This window comes from Corvus kubaryi, unplaced genomic scaffold (genome assembly GCF_017639235.1).
Source record: "Corvus kubaryi isolate FWS band 111438036 unplaced genomic scaffold, C.kubaryi_AGA036_p1.0 74, whole genome shotgun sequence".
Lineage (NCBI taxonomy): Eukaryota > Metazoa > Chordata > Aves > Passeriformes > Corvidae > Corvus > Corvus kubaryi.
This window is the reverse complement of record NW_024582061.1, coordinates 3680341-3699129: the sequence shown is the minus strand read 5'-3', so window position 1 is coordinate 3699129 and position 18789 is coordinate 3680341. Positions and strand designations below refer to the sequence as shown.

Below are 18789 nucleotides of genomic sequence, written 5' to 3'. Positions count from 1 at the left end.
GTTCCTGCCTTGCCAAAAAAATTCTTGTCTCATACACAAACAAGAAGATTTATAAAATAAGCACCAGGGTCAGAGAACACATGTCCAAGAGTAAAGTGTTTCTCTTGTCCTTAATTTGAAAGTGTACTCAAAGTGCCAACAATACACTTATGCCAAGTCTGGGAAATCATTACATGTCCATTGGTGCCAAAATTAAACCTTTCAGAAGGGGAAAAATAATGCCTAAAGGAAGTTGTCAGTGCTGCTCAAATGCAGCGTTCCAGTGTCACTCCCTGCTAGGAAAAATGATCTTACCACATGTGTAATTTGGTCTGCATTCTCCGGGGTTGGTCAGGGCAAGCTGCAGACCAAACTCGCAGACAGGGGCAGGAGGCAAATCACAGGAAACCAGGTCACACACTGAGAACAGAAAATCAGAGAGTGGGTAAAACCACGCCTAGTTAGTCCTCAAGAAAAGACACACACACACATGCACATCCCCATTAAACTCACACTCAATTGCTGTTTTAAAATATGAAGTACATTAGAGTTCAACAGGTCAGAGTTTGTTTTCAAAATAGCTTAGAGAAAAGTTCAAGCTCGGGTTATGGGGATTAAGGTTCTAATGTTATATTTAATGGGCAAATATAGACCATGCAAAAATAAATGCTTGAGGAAAAAAAACCATTCTAATGTCATCTAGACAAAAACAAATTGGTCCATTCCCTTCCTTATCTATTACAGAAAGAGGGATGAAGTTGTAAGTGAATGAAGACTCATATCCTTAAGAGCTGTTTGTTTTCCACACAGATGATTGTACAATCACTCAGTGATATCAAAAATGCAGCACTGAATTAAATATTTTTTTTTTAAAAGGGACTGTATACCTTAGAAATATCTGGTAAAATTACAGACCAAGAAGATTCCAAGAGTTTATGAGAACCTACCACACTCATACTCAGGGCAGCACTGGCCAGGGCCCCTGCGCAGACGAGCGACTTCACATGGACCACACTGGACAGCTAGAGAAAACATCCATAAAACAAGTTTGGATAAGAACTAGGAAACCAGGAACCAAAACATCAATTCAAGTGCAATCACAGAGCTAAATGAATTTACGTTGGACAGTTGGGCAGGGTCGGACCGTGCAGTTTATCTTCTTGTTATCGAGACACGTGCAGATCTTGCAGGGCTCACTGTCAGGAATCCATGTTTCCATGTGCTGCATGGAAAAAACCCCAACAGAGTGTGAGAAAGAAATCCAATGTTCTGGTCACTGGTATGTTGGGATGGAAGGATGGGAGGGGGTGAGGGTGAGTAACATTAAGCTGGAAAATCAGAAGATTTATGAAGATTCATCTATGAAGGGTTGGTTACTCTGCTACCAGTAAGAAACTAAGGAGACATAATTCTGAAATGACTGTAGTGTGCCAATTTAGCAAAAGATGTAAAAAATGTGTGAATGGGATGAGGAATTACTATTGTTTTAAGTGTGAAAAATGCTCAGATATAAATGCAATTGCAGGCTATTGTGAGTAACAGTGGACTGGTGCAACTACATACCATGATTGCGTGTTCAGTAGTAATAAGGGAAACAGCATTATTTTGGGAAATACAGAGAAGTGTCTGCTTTCCCAAATTAGTAGGACTTCAACACACAGAAATACATAGTGCATATTTTTACATTAAGAATATTTGGAGTGTCATCACTTGACTCTCCAGTGGACTGAAGACTGGGAAAGCACTCTAGCAACTCTAAAACTGAAACCATCACTGTGGTGACTACCTGGGGGTAATGAGCACATTCAGAAACCACCAGTAAAGAGAATAATTTTTCAATAACTGCTCCTTCCCACGAGAGAGGAAATCATTGATATTAAAGCTGCAGTTGCCCACACAAAGCTATGCACCTTTAACACCCATGTGAATAGGGAGGTAAGAGTAGAAAGATGCATTGTCAGACATTTTAATTTGCACAATGAATCCAGTTCTGGGGGAGAATGTGTAGAGTAGGTCAGGATGCTGTCATCTGGAAAACTCTGGAGCATGGTTTAAAACTAACAGTCTGCTGAGCCCTTTAGAGATAAGAAGAAAAAAAAAAGACAAATCTAAGCATACTGCACCTAAACACAGGGATGGTTACACGTTTTAAGCCAGTCTGTGTGAGTGTCAGGACTGAGAATCCCATAAGCCCAAACACAATCTAGGGTAGAAAAGAACAGAGGAACAAACACCAGGGGAAAAGAAGGAAGTTAAGGAAATCCTGACCCAAGTGCCTGGTGTATTGCTCACAAAGCTAAGTCTGGAGTGATGGAGAAGTAAAATGGCTGTGTGAGCTGATCCTCCCCTGTCCTCCACCTCCCCAAAAATCTCATTAAGAATCCAAAGCCCACAAAATACCCCAATTAAAGTCCTTTCTCCTTCAAATCCTGTAACAAAAATGGGGATTGAAGAGGATTGGCTGATGAAGGTGCAAACTCCAAGAGTTGAGTAGCTGGCGGTGAAGAGGAACCACCTCTGTTACTTGGAACAGGGGACACAGGGAAGAGTTTGGAAGAGGGGACACACTCACTGCATGATGCTGGAATCAACAGTGCCTTTCACTGCAGTCTGGTACCCAGCACCCATAGCTTTTCCCAGTCCCATACTGCCACAGAGAGGGCTGCCTTAACTGAGCAAAGTGGATTTCCAGTAAAACTAAAAGGATGAATTTCATCGAAGGAATAATTGTCCTCAAAAATAAATTATATATATATATATACATATATATATAGACAAATACCACTTGACATAAGGTTGACTTGGTCTCATTGTTCCCCACCAACCACTGGAAATATTTTATACATGAGTTGGAAAGGACCCAGAAGGATCATCCAGTCCAGTTCCTGGCCCTGCACAGACACCCCAACAATCCCACCCTGTGCATCCCTGAGAGCATTGTCCAAATGCTCCTGGAGCTCTGGCAGCCTTGGGGCCGTGCCCATTCCCCGGGGAGCCTGTTCAGTGCCCCAGCACCCTCTGGGGGAAGAACCTTTTCCTGATATCCAACATAACCCACCCTGACACAGCTCCAGCTCTTCCCTTCGGTCCTTTCCCTGGTCACAGGGAGAAGAGTTTGATGCCTGTCCCTCCACGGCCCCTCATGAGGATTTCAGTGAGCTTTGCAAAGACAATACAACACAAGTAAAGGATGCAGATTTATGATTAAATTGTCATTGCTCATAAAAGTCTGCTGAATGGAGATGTTTATCTTGGTAAATATTCACTTATGCCATCATTCCTCCTCTCTTTCCTCTAGACCTCCCTCCACATGGAATTGTCATGCCTTGCCAGGTCTGTACAGTCCCAGCTGTGATCTTTATATCCAGTCCCAGCCAATTTCACACTAGGGGAGCTAAATGGGGCTAGCAGCCAGCAGAGTAGGAGGAACTGAGCTAGAAAATAAAGTATCCAAAGGGAAAACAGATTTACTTGCAAAGGTGTGAACTCCAACCAGTGCCAGAGGTTCCTGTGCATGTAGTTACCTGATGGTGCGTGCCATCCTCACTGACACACTGAGTGCAGACTTCTTCACTAACACAGCTGTCACCAAAAACCACCTTTCCCTCTGGGCAGAAGCAGCCTTCTGTGGGATAATCCTTGCAGACACTGACTTTGGTATTATTCTCGCAGCTCTTCACGCAGGCTGTGCGGCAGTGGTCGTATGCCAGATATGGGGCACATTTCATTGCTGAGCAAGACAGAGAAGAAAACATCACCTTTTTCTAAAGAGATCTAAAGAAATGCAGATCAATCTTTCCACTCAAGCTTTCTTTAGAATTCTTTCAATTTTAGAAAGCCATCATCCAATGGATGGATCTGGTCCCTTGCAGCACAAATCTTGTTTCCAACACTGGGCTACAGACACAAGAATTTAGAACCTTATGTCTATGGTAACAGTGCATGGTTAAGAGATAGCCCAGACTAAAGCATTAAAGAAAGATTTTTTTTTTTTTTTTAAACTTGGTAGGTTGCAGTGTTCCCATACAACTAAAGAAAGCTAACAAACAGAACATTTTGGTGCTTCAAAACTGAACCTTCTGGATTTCTGCATCTTTTTAACTGAATTGCCTTATTAACAGAATTAACTGAATCAAGGCAAATTGCATAGCCCTGTAAGCCAACAGAAATTTTTTACTGATGTGTTCACAAACCCTAGGATATTTTCTCTAAAAGCAAACACAAAATTAGGGCTACAGCTATTCAAAAAAACTAGGGACACAGCTTCCATACTGTGCGTTCCCTTAACTCTATTTTTCTCTTCAATCAGAAAAAGTGTTTCTTATTTCCCAGTCTGTGACTGCTGTGAGGTTTATAAAACTTTCTTTCAGTCCCCTGACAAAAAACATTGAAAGAAAACCTGAGCTCCCAAACAAACAAGAAAACATTCATCAGCTGAACTGTCTGCACACACCCTTCTAGCAGCCAACAGAGACAGAAAGGAAATGTCTTTAATATTAACCCTTTCCATGTTAAAGCCAATTATTTCATAGAACCATAAAATGGCTTGGCCTGGAAGGGACCTTAAAGAGCATCTCGTTCTACCTCCCTGCCATGGGCAGGGACACCTTCCACTATCCCAGGTTGTCCAGAGCCCCATCCAACCTGGCCCTGAACACTTCCAGGGATGGTGCAGCCACAGCTTCTCTGGGCAACCTGTGCCAGGGCCTCAGCACCCTCACAGGAAACAGTTTCTTCCTCATATCCAATCTAAACCTGCTCTGTTGTCAGTGTGAAGCCATTGCCCATTGTCCTGTCACTCCAGGCCCTTGTCAAGAGCCTCTCTCCATCTTTCCAGTAGCCTCTTCAGGCACTGAAAGGCCACAATGAGGTCACCCCAAAGCCTTCTCTTTTCCAGGCTGAATATATCTGAATTACAGGAAGTATATTCACCCCCCCAGGAAGAGCAATCAGGAAGGATTTGACTGCTTGGAATGTCCCAATAGGGCATGACAAAACCCCAAATAAAATTCTACAGAAATGACAGGGATTCAGTGGATTGGGAGGAGGGAAGCAGGTAACCCAGAACTGTGCCACTGCTATTAAACATGTGAGGGTAGAGTGATTTAAGCCATGCTGTCTATTTAGTCATTAATGTAACTTGGATAAATCAAATGTTGACAATTTAAATTTTTGGCAATTGCACACAGGCACCTGCTGGAAGAAAGATGATGATGTTATTGTTAGGACACTTAAGACTTTTATGCAATTAGTGTTAAAATGAGCAACTCTTTGCCTATTCTTGCACAGGCTGTGTAATCAGATAGGAATCTGAAAACTGCATAGAGTTATTAAGGTAATATGCTGACATCCAGCTTTGGACATTACAATTTGCAAAGTCTGACTGAGGCACTGACTTTGGAAAATGGCTGGCAATGTTCTCCCTCTGCTTTTCAGGACTATACTCCAAACAGACTGTGTTCAATAACCTATGATCCTGGAAAGATTTTCCAAACATCAACTGGAGGGTCAGGCCAAATTCACATTGACATTCTTAACTTCCTACCCATCATTCCTTCAGTCTGAGTTTAAAACACGAAAAAAAGCCTTTGTTTTACACATTTTTTTTGGTATCATGCCTTTAGGATGCTGGTTCTCCAGTTCTGAAATGAAAAGTATCCAGAGAAAGAAAGCAAAGCAACAAGAAACAACTCAACTACAGAGGCAGGATGTGAGAAAACCAACTGGGACATCAAGACACTCTGTGAGGAGGTAGCTGGTAAAGAAAATGCCTACACACACCCACATCTAAGGCACTTGACTAAACCAGAACACTAAGGGAATATCTGAATGGCTGCAACCATCACTGCAGAAAGGCTAACAGGAGAAGGTGTAGAATAAGCCACCTCAAGAGTTACTTATTTGTACTTAATGATACCTTGCATTTTTGGCAGATCTTTAGGTATGCCTCCTAATAGGGCTTTCAGGAGAAACAGGAACAAAAATAAAGGAAGAAAAAAAACAGGAAGACAAAGTAAAACTACTTGTCTATGAGAATTTAGGAAAGAAGGTATACAAAGTAACAGCAGCCTGAGTTTGGAACTAGCATGGGTGTCTTGCTTGCCTTGGTTGGGTTCTGGTAATGTGCCAGACTCACATCCTGCTACACTGCTTCCCCACAGCACAAACTTTTCACCTCGAAAACACAAGCAAAACCCAGGCAGAAGGAGAACCAGATTTGCAAAGCAAATTACAGCTGGTTCAGTCAGCCTAGCCAGTATGTCCTGGCAAGAAATGACACCACAGAGAGAGGCCATTTCCCCGTTTTTCCCTGTAGTAGAAACTTAAAATCACACTGGCTCTTCTACCACATTCTCAAAGTTTCAGCTTTGATGGAAATGGGAGGAATTTGTGAAACTGTTACAAAGAAAAGTCTAATTTTGTGCCAGGTATGACAGTGATGGGCTGGGAAGCAGTTCCACTAGTCCAAAGTATGAGTTTCTCTGTCCACCTGAGATCCTCCAAAGTCTGTATCAAAGCAATGATATCTGATACTAAAACAGCCTGGCAGACTCTCAGCCCAAACCTGGTGCCACAAAGGCTCAGTGGTTGCAGAGTCAGGTACTGTCACACAGCTGTGGGTACCTGTTCAGAGAACCTTTATTTCCCTCTAGCCTGGAATTTTACCAGTTAGCAGTTTACCAAGAAAGACTTCATTCATAATATTCAACTTAGTGGATGACCAACCAGTTATGAGATCTGCAACACCACTTGTACAATAAACTTAATCTGGAACTTCTGCAGCATTCAGAAAATTAATATTACACTGACGAGATGTCCCAAAGCGGGACAATTTCTGTATCAGTTTTAGCACAGAGTAAAACTCTTACGGCAAAGCTCGGGTGCTCTCCAGTCTACGCAGACGCCGTACTCCCTGCAGATGTGAGCGTAGGAAGTGATCATCTCACAGGCTTCCTCCTCGTAGCAGCTGCTCTCCATGCAGCCCTCGTAGAACATGTTGGGGGAGATGATCCTGTGGCACTCCTCAAAGAGCTGTGAGAGCAGGAGGTGGCAGCGGCTGGGCGCGCTCTCGGAGCACCTGTCCTCCCTCCGGCTCTCACAGACCTTCCCTGGCTCTGTCACTGTCCAGTCCTGGATGAACACACTGCTGTCAGCAGTGACAGAGCCATTGCGCAGTGTGAAGTCATTGACGTGGTTCTGGTCACACAGCCCTGGCAGGGTGAGTAAAAGGAAAAGAAAAACCTCTGAAGAATCAGCAGTAAAATAAACCTAGAGAAAAACAGGGATGGGACAGATGACAGTGGTTGCGGCGGCTCGAGGAATTCATGATATTCCTTATAGCTGTTGTCAATAGAGGCATAAATACCCTGGGTCTTGTCTCCTCTTTCCTCACTAAAGGAGGTACAGGTTATGCCACAGAGGTACAATCTCTGTATAGATTACACCACTGAGGATACCGTAGAATTAACTCGCCCAGGTAGAAGTTCCCCTCTCAAAATTTTCACCTTTACTGCAAGCATATTTCTCACATAAATGTATTTGTAAGAATCTAAAACTAAACCCACATCAAAAAAAAAAAAAAAAAAAGCACAAATCCTTGAAAAGATAACTTGAAGCAAGAAAAACGAGAGAGCTGACTCTCCTGTTCTTTCTAAGGTATTACTAGGCATAAGTGAGCTGTTACATTGGTGATAGGAGCAGGAAAACCCACACAGATTTGCAATATTCCCCCAAAAATGTGGGACCAGTTCACCCAGAGAATTTACAGATGTGAAGATTCTCAAATAGCAATAAAATAAATAGAAGTTCAAGCCCAAGTAGGAAGCTGTTAAAACTATTAACTTTCATACTTACCACAAAGCCCTTTTGTTCCTGAAGAAAAGCTGTTTGAATTAAGTTTAAGAATAAATTCATTGTTTCTTGGAGTAAATGTGAGATTATGTCCAAGAAGGGAGAACTTGATTTCATGCATAATTTCTCCGTAGGCAGCGATTTCAAACAAGCTGTTGGAATAGGGGATAAGAACCCCTTCACCATTAACAGACACCTGTTTCAAAAAAAGGTGAGGTCGTCACATCAGTTCTAGCAAGCAGTTACAAATCAACCTAATTTTACAGCTGAAGCACATTTTGACGTGACAAATACCTGAAGATCCCACTGAATCTGGACCTAAGAATCAATTTTTTCAGCTGAAGCTTTCTATTGAGGCTAAAAACATACAGAAATACTTGACTTTCATCCTGTGAATTACATTAAAAACTCTTTCAACATTTTCCTATGTAAGTGCACCGTTTGAGCATCACATTTTTACAGGCTAACAGCCTCATGCTGTGAGGTTCAAATGCTGCCTCAGTGGAAGTCAAGGCTGTCCAGCACCATGCAGAACTTGGTGCAGGTATTTTGGTCCATCCTATTTTGATACACAAGTCAGAAGGGATCATTTTGGCAAGTTAGCCAACTCCTGTATGTCTGTCTGAGCATATGGAGGCTGAAAAATGGGTTGAGTTTGAGTATTCTGTGTCTATAACACAGAGGTACTGCACACTAAGCTGCCCTTTCTTCGAATGCTGAGGTCCAGCTGCACACAAGGTGAGAAGCAACTCCCTAGACCTTCAGCTGGCCAGTCAGGCACAGCTCTGTGAGGAACAGAGCGCTCTCCCATGGACCAAAAAAACCCATAGTGTAAAGGACCTCTGCTAAAAGAGGAGAATCAGAGTGGAGTATGTCCTGTCTGTAATCCTGCCTTTCTGGCAGAAGTGTCAGGGAGACACTGCCAAATCCCTTGATCTTGACACTGGCATACCAGCACAATGGGGAGAACAAGAGGAGAAATATGTCTGGCTCATTATGTGAACACTGATTGTATCACGAAATGTAGAAGAGATGTTCAAAATAGGCTGAAACTAGATCAAGGGAAGAAATTTGTCCCCATAACCTGAATTCTGCAGCACAAGCAGACAAAGCACAGATGAATTCATGGTGTTTCCTTACTGCCATGTCACTGAAGAGCTGCACTGCCACACCACGATGCTTCACTTCAATGGAGTCCATGCAGTTCATCCTGGGTGCTGCTCTGCATGGCCCTTCATGGAGCAGGACTTCAATATCGTGGTGCAAGTCTTGAAACAAGGTGTAGGAGCAGTTGCCAGTCAGCTTAAAGTTCAGCCCATCAAAAGTGACAATATGTTGAGATGAACTTCCTATACAGACACCTGAAAATAAACAACAACAAAAAAAACCCATGCAGGCATTTGTTTTTAAATTTTACTGTTTCTTCACAACTGTTGTGGGCATGGGGAACCAATTAATTGGGAAAGAGAGGAAGGTATGAATTGCAAATGCTGCAGCAAATCATTGACAAGAAACTTTGGTAAAATACTTCATCACATGTGGAGGTTTTTTGAAATATCTTTGTCTGGGAATAATTTTTATTAATATTACAAAAGATTTGGATAAGCTTGTAGAAAATCCCTTTGCCTGAAACTTATTCAATTGAATATGATTTAGTAATAGAGTTTATGTAAAAGTAAAACAAGGAATATCCCTTTGCTGTTTGTAGAAAGACTGTAACACACTGTTCAACCTTTGCAATGCATTATCTTCTGTGTTACATTTGATTCCAAATAACACTATTTCACTCTTATCAAGCACATCACAAGTTGATACCCAGGGACTTTGTTTTTCAGACTGGAAACAGGAAAACTGCAGAGAAATAATAAGCACAGGATGAACCAATGGCCAGCTGATAGCTCAGTGTTCTGGTCATTGGGTTATAAACACTTCCTTGTCTTCAAAAACTGGAAAGCAAGGAAGATTACGATCCCAGAAGAACCAAAACAAAACCTGATGGCTCTGGCTCATATGTTTTCAAATCTCTTGCTTAAAGGATAATAAGGACAATAAAAGCAATGCCAGCAAAACATGTAAGGAGGAAAATTACCATCGTTAATAATTCAGTACTTTGCTTGTAGCTGAGAATAACCTGTTTCCTATTCAATGACCTTCAAATTTAATTTCCTAGGAAAAACAGCAACCAGAGAGAGGGAGGAAGGGAGGGCTCCCTTTGGAGCACTGGAGCATCTTCAGATATTTTACTGTGTCTGCTCATGAAGTTCATGTATAAATAACAATTAAACGAGTTAGCAATTAAACCATGGTTTGCAATCTTTACTTATTCATGGACATCTAGGAAAAAAAAAATAAGGATGACGGGAATCCTTTTAAACTTCTCATAGGTTTCTGTAGCACAAAATGCACTAATGTGATCCATTTCAAAGTAGTCCAAGAGCACACAACAGCCATGAATCACATTGCAAATCCTGCTGCTGTAAAATCTGTAACTAGCTCGGCAAGCAAGCACCTTTGCAGTGTAACTCCTGAACCATCCTCTGAACTCAGATGACCTAAGAACACTTTTTCAAGGACTTCCTCTTTGCAGAAGCATTTGTCACATCACCCACACTGTCAAGCCATGGCTGGAAATTGTGTTTTAGGTCTCTAAATTAGTGAATAATGAGTCAATTTAGCAGCATTTTTATGGGTGGCCTAACCAGCCTCCTTCCATAACAAGAGAGATGCTGCCTCACACTGAGCTCCTACTCAGCACCTCCTCTGTTATGCCCATCTCTGTTTTTCTATTGCTGTGAGTTTTGTGTCACACAGCACCAGAATCAACCTTTCCAGCTGCTAAAGATTTTGTTTCAGTTGGCACAGAATCACCCTGGTTGCACTGAGCAATCATTAAAAGGACTTGACCCATGGGGTTTTTTAATCAGCTGGAGGGGGTTGGGGATTTTTTTTCCCTCCTTCTGTAGCATGAAAACTTTTTACTTTTCCCTCACAAGCTGTACCACCTTTGGAACAAAAATATTTGGTATCATGGCTTATTAAATTCATAAAGAGATAAACAGTTCCTAGCTCATCTTAAACAACTCCAATGAACTATAGGGCTTTTCATGACAATCAGCTAATGGTAGGAAAGGTTATTTTCATTTCATCCTTTCAGAAGGTTTTATGTGAAGGTTTGTCTTGCATGCCAAAAGTAATGCCCTAATGTTGCTGTGTGTTTAGGATCAAGAAATTTAATAAAGATGCACTTCTTATGGGTAGGTATCACTAAGCCTATCTTTTAAACATAAAATACTTATGACTATCCAACTAAAATATTTCTACTTTTTCAAAATGCAAAGGGTCTAGCTCATCAAATATACTTTTAGGATATGCCAGAACTCGGGGTGTAAAAAATTTTGTATGTCTAAGAATTCAGGGATCAAAAGCCAGCTATGTGCTTTGGTATTTCAAGCAGTGGCTGGAAGAAATTGTTCTTAAATCAGCCAGCTCAGCAGAGGACATTTTAAACTGAGATTATGTGTTGTGAAGAAGAGGTGTGTGTACAGATATATATATATGGTTCTGATCTACTTTTAAGAAGTAAGCATATCAATTTAGATTTAAACTCACTTATTTTTTAATAAAAGGTTCACCAGCCTCAGGGCTGCATCCCTCTAACCCTGTAAATGTGAGCGGATGCACTTAATTCCTGTTCCTGTTAACCCAGCCGAGGCACCAATCACAGTGTTCAGCTTTTTGCTCAGACACTCAGTGTGAGGTTATCTGGAGGCTGGGAGACTTTTTTGTTGATGTTTCTGTGCCACACCTGCTTGATTGAGGGCAGGCCAAATCCTCAAGCCCCGAGATGGAGCAAGAATACATTGCTTGCTTACAGCTTGCCGAGATAAATTCCTGGTTTCTTCCATACATCCTCCTTCCCAGCTCACACAGCTTTGGAAATCGAGTGTGACACTCCCTGATAAAACACTGTTGCTCTGTGAATGCAAAAGATAAGCTCAGAGTGGCCCTGAACTTGCAAGCAGCATCAGGCATTCCGGCATCAGTGAGGCTCTCACGCTCCTAATTATTTGTTTAAATCACTGTACAACAATTAAACAGCAATTCCTCCCACCCAGGTCACCTCTGAAGTGTTCAATGGCTGAGAAGCTCCATTCAGCATTGCTTTGGTGGTCAAACATCTCAGGTGATGGGGAGGGAGAGGCACACGTGGACAGATACTCACATGGGCACATCCACCGGCAGCCGCAAGTTTCCTCCACCTTAACAGCAGGAAGGTTGCTGTGACACACAGGCTTTGGCATCTTCTCACAGTTGATGTGGTGGCTCTCAAGAACTGTGTAATCCCCTGGGAAGCACGTCACAGTGTGGCACTGGTCTGGTAATGTCCATTTATCACCAGGCTTGGGAGGGAAACACAAATGTGCAGCAATTGAAACCAAAATTGCAAAGTTTGGCTGGTGTCACGGAATTACAGCCAGCAAGTGAAGTGACCCTGACAGCAGTGCTGCTCACATTAGCCTTGGAAAAATAAATAATGCAATCCAGTATATTAAGGGCTTCATGAGGATAAGAAAGTTTAAGTTAGAAACACTAAGAAGCGGGTGGAAATTCCAAGCTAAGATAACAGTCTACAATAGGAGATATTTTGTTCCAACCATCTATAGTTAGCATAGCCATCCTACAAGATGCATGCAGAGCATAGTCAACAAAGAATTGCCCTCAGCTTTACTTTAAATTTCAAATCCTTTATTTTTCATAAACCACAGATGGTCAGGGCACAGCAGGAATTAATATTTGTTCCAAACTAGGAAAGCGTGGAATATTGTAGTTATTTTATCAACAACTCTGAAACTTTAAAACAGCTCCTCTCTTCCCAAAGGGAAATTGTTCCTTTACCAGATCGGTGTTATTAGATGCACATAGTGGATTTCTAGAGCTAAAGAATTAAGTGTGAAATATATTCCTGTTTTCTAAAGGACAGCCTGAATTTTAAGGCACCAGAATTATGTACTAATAAATGACAGAGAAATAGGTGTGGCCACAGTCTGGAGTGTCTCAAGATTCCTGTCTGCAAAAAGCTGAGCTCTTTGGCCCCAGTCCTGCAGAGCTCTAAAGTCCATAAGTAGGCTGAATGAGTTTTAAAACAGTGTTCATCCCTGAGATGTACATTCCGAGAAATACCCCCAAATGTGGGAAACAGCTCTTCCCAGAGCTCTCTGCAGAGATGAGTCCAGAACCACCAGTACAAGTGAGACTGCACTTCTGTGAGCTGGGTAACATTTCCTGATAGTCACAAGCAGAAATGTGGGGAAGAAAAGAGAATTGATACCGGGCATGGACATCTCCCATCCTGCCCTTCTCAGTTTAAACATCATTCCCATAAAAGAGCAGAAAAAAGGGATAAAATACCTAGGTAGCAACTAATTTACAGATGATTCTTGTCATTATGAAAGTATTTCTCTGTATCTCTGAGCTACGGGATACCATCAAGTGTAAACAAGAGCTGGCAGATTTGCAGCCACAAAAAATTACATATTTATTATTTTTTTTTAAATTACATATTTTTATTATTATTATTTTAAATTACATAATTTTTTTATTATTATTATTATTATTACATACAAAGCTAATTTTCTGGACTTGTTTTATATGTTTCAGGACTTCAAGAAGGCAACTGGAAGTTGCTTAATACTTTTTTCAGGCTTGTGAGCCTAGAGGAAGCTGTGAAAAAGTAACAAGAGGAGCTTTAAGGACGGCAAAAGTATTTATATAGGAAGAGATAGAATGTTTTTTAATTACAGTTGTCTTTCCTACAACTCACTGAAAGTGGAGCACCTGGAACGGTACATATACAGCTGTGCAAGTCTGGCTTCCATACATATTTAATTGGTTTTATTTCACTCTTTAACAGGACATTTATTAGAAAACATCTAAGAGCTGGACAAGAAAAGCAAAGCAAAACACATTAAAACAAATAAAAAAAAAAAAGTTGAGGGATAAAAAAACCCCAAGAATCCTGGTACAGAGGAAAATACAGGGACTCTGAAGACAAAGCCTAAATCCCAATTGATATGAAACTGTAGAAGCAAAAGCAGGACAGAAAGGAAAGCAAAATCAGGGTTTCAAGGCTGTGAAGGATAAGTCTGCCAGGACACTGCAGGAAGCCTCAGACTTCCTCTCTGAGGGAGCTCTGAACCTGGATGTGCACACTCTGTGTCTTGCTGTGCATCTGCAGGAGAGAGACCTACGCACCTCAACAGCTCCCTTGGCTGTTACCTCTTAGTTTAGATCAGGTTATTTGTTTGTTTGTCTGTTCTTTAAACCAAGAGCTGAACAATCCTAGAAAAGCCATGGTAATAGCTTAGGAATGTGGGTTTTGCCACCTTAAACAGCCTAGAAATGCAGATTGCTCTACAATTCACTTCATGAGGAAATATTACTATTATAAGACAAAAATCTACACTTCTATTATCACCTTTACGCCTGCTTATAAACTTCAAAACAAGACTAACAATGAAAACCAACTACATTTAAAAAAACCCTTAATTTATCATAATTGTTCTGATATTCTGTCAACTGGCAAATTAAAACATGACACCAGTGGTTCTTTAGACAGCCTCTGTTTGGCACTCCTGCAACTCCTTGCCACTGGATCTGATGAGTACTAGAAACTTCCAAGGATTCAAAGAACAAAACTATCAAGCACTATCAGATACAAAAAGGTGTCACTTGCAGCTCAGGGTGTCCCTGAGTAACAAATTTTTCATGGCTAGGACAGTTTTATACATATTTATTAACATTCCTTCCCTGGTTCCTATTTTTGGCCACACAATACAGGGCGTTGGATGGATTTTTGGCCTGACCCAGCACATTGGATCTGCTATCCTTCTGCTACTAACAATGACCTAATCACGAATATTCCTTCTACAGTCTCTTCCAGGGTAGGAGTAATAACAAAACAAACCAAGAAAATGTAACAAATCATATTATTCCCGATGCTGATAGGATTTAGGCTGAGATTTTTGATCCTGAGAACTCAGATTTCCTTGCAAACTGCAAGAGATCAGTTCCCACAATCGCCAGGTGCATGACAGACATCCCGCTTGGGGAGCTGAGCCTCCTGCAAGAATTCTCTGAGCAACGCCTGAAAGATTATGAATCTGATATAAAAGCCTGTGTTTTCTGAATCAGGGAAGGAAGAGCCTTGATTCTTCCTCCCTGTGGATTTGTGGGCTGTGCTGGAAGAGGGGAACAGAACAGTGGCACCTTAGAGGCAGTGAGGCAGCAGGGAATGCTGCACCACAGAGGCAGGAACTTCCACAGTGTCCTGTAGCTTCCACAGGATGCTCCAGAAGGCTGTGGCCTCACAGTGCCTTCTAACACCTATTTTTCCTGGCTGACAGAAGAGGCAACTCAAAATCCCCCTAAAGGCTGCCATTTGAAAGTGTGGCTCATTTTTATATGGACTGGAGCCTGGCCTGTTTCCTTCTAAAAGCATTTTAGCCAGAACAGAAATTGTGCTTTAAGTTTATCACCCCCAAAAATGAAACCTGACATGTCTGAAATTCAAGTGTAGCCTTCCCAGCGCTTATCTACACATACCTGTGTCTGCTTTGAGGAGCCCAGAGGCCTGGACACGTGCAGTTCAAACTGCACACAAGAATCTGATTCTTTTTTTGTTTTAATAAAGAAAGTTTTTCAAGTTTAGTTTTTGTTTGTTGGGGGTTTTTTTCTTAATTAAGCTGTCAGCCTCAAAGCCATCAGATTATGCTTAGTGTGTGATTTAACTAAAGCCTTTCTGTGTTCTGACCAGCTGATTGACGCCAACCATGTAAGGCAGCTTTGACATATTTCCTCTGTTTAGATAATTCATACTCATTCATTAGCCACATCCTTCCTCACAGTCATGTCTTCACAAGGGAAAAATCAAAGGAATATTTTTAATGTACAGGAAATTCAAGATAAATCCTAGAGCAGAACTCATAACTGATCTCTACAAGAAAACATGGCATAAGCTTATGCTAATATTTTCAAATGCATGAAGTAACATATACTCTCAAAAACCTTGGCATTTTACCTGAGATGAAGAACCTGAACCATTTATAACATCTGGAACATCACTTTCTTAGAGTGGGATCACTTTTGAGAGATCAGAAAAGTTTACTAATATTTCTGAGCATTTTCTCAGGATTAATAAGAACTTTTGCACAAACGAACTCCAAGAAACTTGACTCCATTGCTAAAGAGATGATTTTCCCTGGAGACATAACTATCACACAATAATTATCTTCCTGTAAAATTGTCAGAGGGAGAAGGGATTTGTAATTTTAGCAGAAGGACAGGGGCTGGACAATGATGTTGCCCCTGCACATGCACCTTTATTTTGACCATGTGTAGCTTTCCCAGAAGTTTTCTCACCAGGAGATGGAAATGCATTTTTTGTTGTCAGGGAAGACAAACACTGTCACAGCTTTTGGTTCTGCACTGACTTCAGTAACATTCAACACTCTGCAAGATGAGGTGGTGTTAGAGGAAGCCTCCTCTGTGTGCAAAGTTATCCCACCAGTACAAAAGCCAACATTTTCCTCCTCCAAAAGAATTCTTAATATTGTCCCACACTTTTTGTTTCAGGTTATCTGTGAAGATATTCATGTTCTTGCATGAACTTTGCAACTTAAAAGCCAGATGGCCAACCCAGGCAATGCACTTACTTTCTTTTTGTTTCCATCCTCATCTATGCATTCTCTGACAGGGTCTGAAAGAGAAGCAGATATTTTTTAGTCATCCCACTCCCTTATCCAGCCTTTTAAGTGGTGGTCACCAAAATACAGATCGCTTACTTAAGCACTTGATTTAAGCTGTGGGAAGTGTGTGGGGGTTTGTGCTAGAGTATGTGAATCCCTACCTGAACACTGCAGGCATTTGTCCAAAGTGTACCAGAACAAGTCACAAAAGGCATAAACAATGACAGTGGTCCCAAAATACTCCGTGAGCAATAACTGGGCTGCAATTCTACAGCACTCCTTGAACAGACAGCTCTGCCCAGATAGTACTTAAAGGATGAACGTGGCTTTGGCTCTGAGGCAGAGTCCAGCCTGACCTCAGAATCTTGTGATCCATTGAGAATATTCTGGGAAATTGGCAGGTAATGAGAATTTCCACACCCACACCCACATTTATTAAATACAGGAAGATCAGTACAGCATATCTATGCAAATAGCTGCAATAAGAACACTCAAATTCAGTTTCCTTACACTCAGGAATGACTGTGATGAGCAATTTTTTTCATATCATCAGTTAAATGGCCACAGGGTACCCACTGAATTGTAGTTTCTATGTTTGTGTGCTCTCACTACACACCTAAAGATATTTTGGAAGCAATTTCATATTTGTACTATGGCATAACAAAGTCTCTAGGATATTAAAACCCTGACTAGCAAACTCTTTGTAGAATACTAGACTATGCTATTCTATATACACTCTCTGCTCTGTCTTTTCCAGGATAAGTAATGTATTTTGAAATCATTTAGGAACTCTTTTAAACCTTTTTTTAATGGTATTATTTTTGGTACGCTTCCATACAAAAGGCAAGACTCCCTCTGCACAAGAAATCCAACTGTATGAGTCTAGAGGGGGAAATTATACTTTACAGATTGTATGAAATTTATATAAAACAAAACAGAAAAAAAAAATCCAAACAAAAATAAATCCTCACCAAAAAAAAAAATATATAGTTTTTTACCCCCTACCAAAGTCTTTACCATCAGCAAAAGGGAGAGCTAAATTTCTCAGGTTTTAGGTGTTGAAGATGTCTATAGGTCAAGGTTTTTGAGCTGTTGGAAATGCTTTCATTAAATATACAAAGTTGTCACCTCTGGTACTGATAGGTTGTAGCACAGATTGCAATAAGAAAATAGTTACTGGTTTCAAATTCCTGCTCCCCATTCTGTATCTTGGATCAATGTAATTTACAGCAAGAAAAACCACACATTTTACAGTGTGAAGAGAGGAAATGCATCTTTAAAAGCTTATTTTAAAAGAGAGGAAAGAAAATGGCAGCTGTTTAAATCTAGAAAATGGCAGCTGTTTGATGCTCTGGAGAGATTTTAAAACGCCAGAAGTGATCCCAGCGGAGGCTGATCGGATATCTCCAAGCTGGGCTGTGAACACTCTGCAACTTCCTCATTCTCAGAGGTCCTTGGCTCTGCAAAAAAGTCCATTTATTGCAGTGGAGATGTAACTAAGCCCTAGTAATGCTGGCAAAAACCTGTGCAATGACTAACACCATGAGGCAGCGGCTTGTGGTGCGAACGTGTGGATGTTACTGTAACAGGAACAACAACAAGACGAGGGATAAATATCTATATCCACACAGGCCAAGTAGGCAAAAGAAGTAAAATCCTGGTCAGTGTTGAAGCAAGGTTCCTTAGAGGAGGAGTGTTGTCATCTACAAAGAAATGAATGCTTGTTTAAAACATTTTACACTTTTTTTCCCCGTCTTTGTTTCCCTGGGAAAGCTAATTCTTTATTATTTTTATTTTTGCCTTCTGTTTTGGCTGAATTTCCTGTAGACATACACACAACAATGCCTGAAAACTTGGAATCTTTACTCACAGCATTTCTGAAACGTGCCCCATTCATTCAGGACAACTCCAACTTTCCTGGTGTCCTTCAGTCACTGACCAGTCCTGAGTACTGATTACCAAGATTTTTATCAAGACTGATTTTTATCAAGATGGTAGCTTGAAAATTCAGGCCTAGCCAGCTCTAAAAACCTTGCTGGAATTGGGCTAATTGGAAGAGCAACTGGATACATGTTGAAAGGGCACTGATTTTGTTTCACACATAAGTGGTGGTGGTGGTCTAGGTCAGCATTTGTGATGGTTGTCAGGGAAACACTAACAAAGGAGCACCTGATTGCCTTCTAAAATCAAGAAAAATCATCCTGGCTTTGCATTT

At 41.1% G+C, this 18789-nt stretch overlaps 1 protein-coding gene across 1 annotated transcript in view; it reads right to left on the bottom strand.

Moving 5' to 3' along the window:
* The window catches only part of VWF (von Willebrand factor), a 123569-nt gene that overhangs the window by 23889 nt on the left and 80891 nt on the right, over positions 1-18789 (bottom strand). The window contains exons 33-41 of the mRNA XM_042050443.1: positions 16542-16585; positions 12053-12230; positions 8971-9191; positions 7834-8026; positions 6849-7190; positions 3504-3709; positions 1099-1201; positions 927-1001; positions 295-399 (exon numbers count right to left, since the gene is read on the bottom strand). Coding sequence (XP_041906377.1) covers positions 295-399; positions 927-1001; positions 1099-1201; positions 3504-3709; positions 6849-7190; positions 7834-8026; positions 8971-9191; positions 12053-12230; positions 16542-16585 — 1467 coding nt within the window. The remainder of the gene's footprint in view (positions 1-294; positions 400-926; positions 1002-1098; positions 1202-3503; positions 3710-6848; positions 7191-7833; positions 8027-8970; positions 9192-12052; positions 12231-16541; positions 16586-18789) is intronic.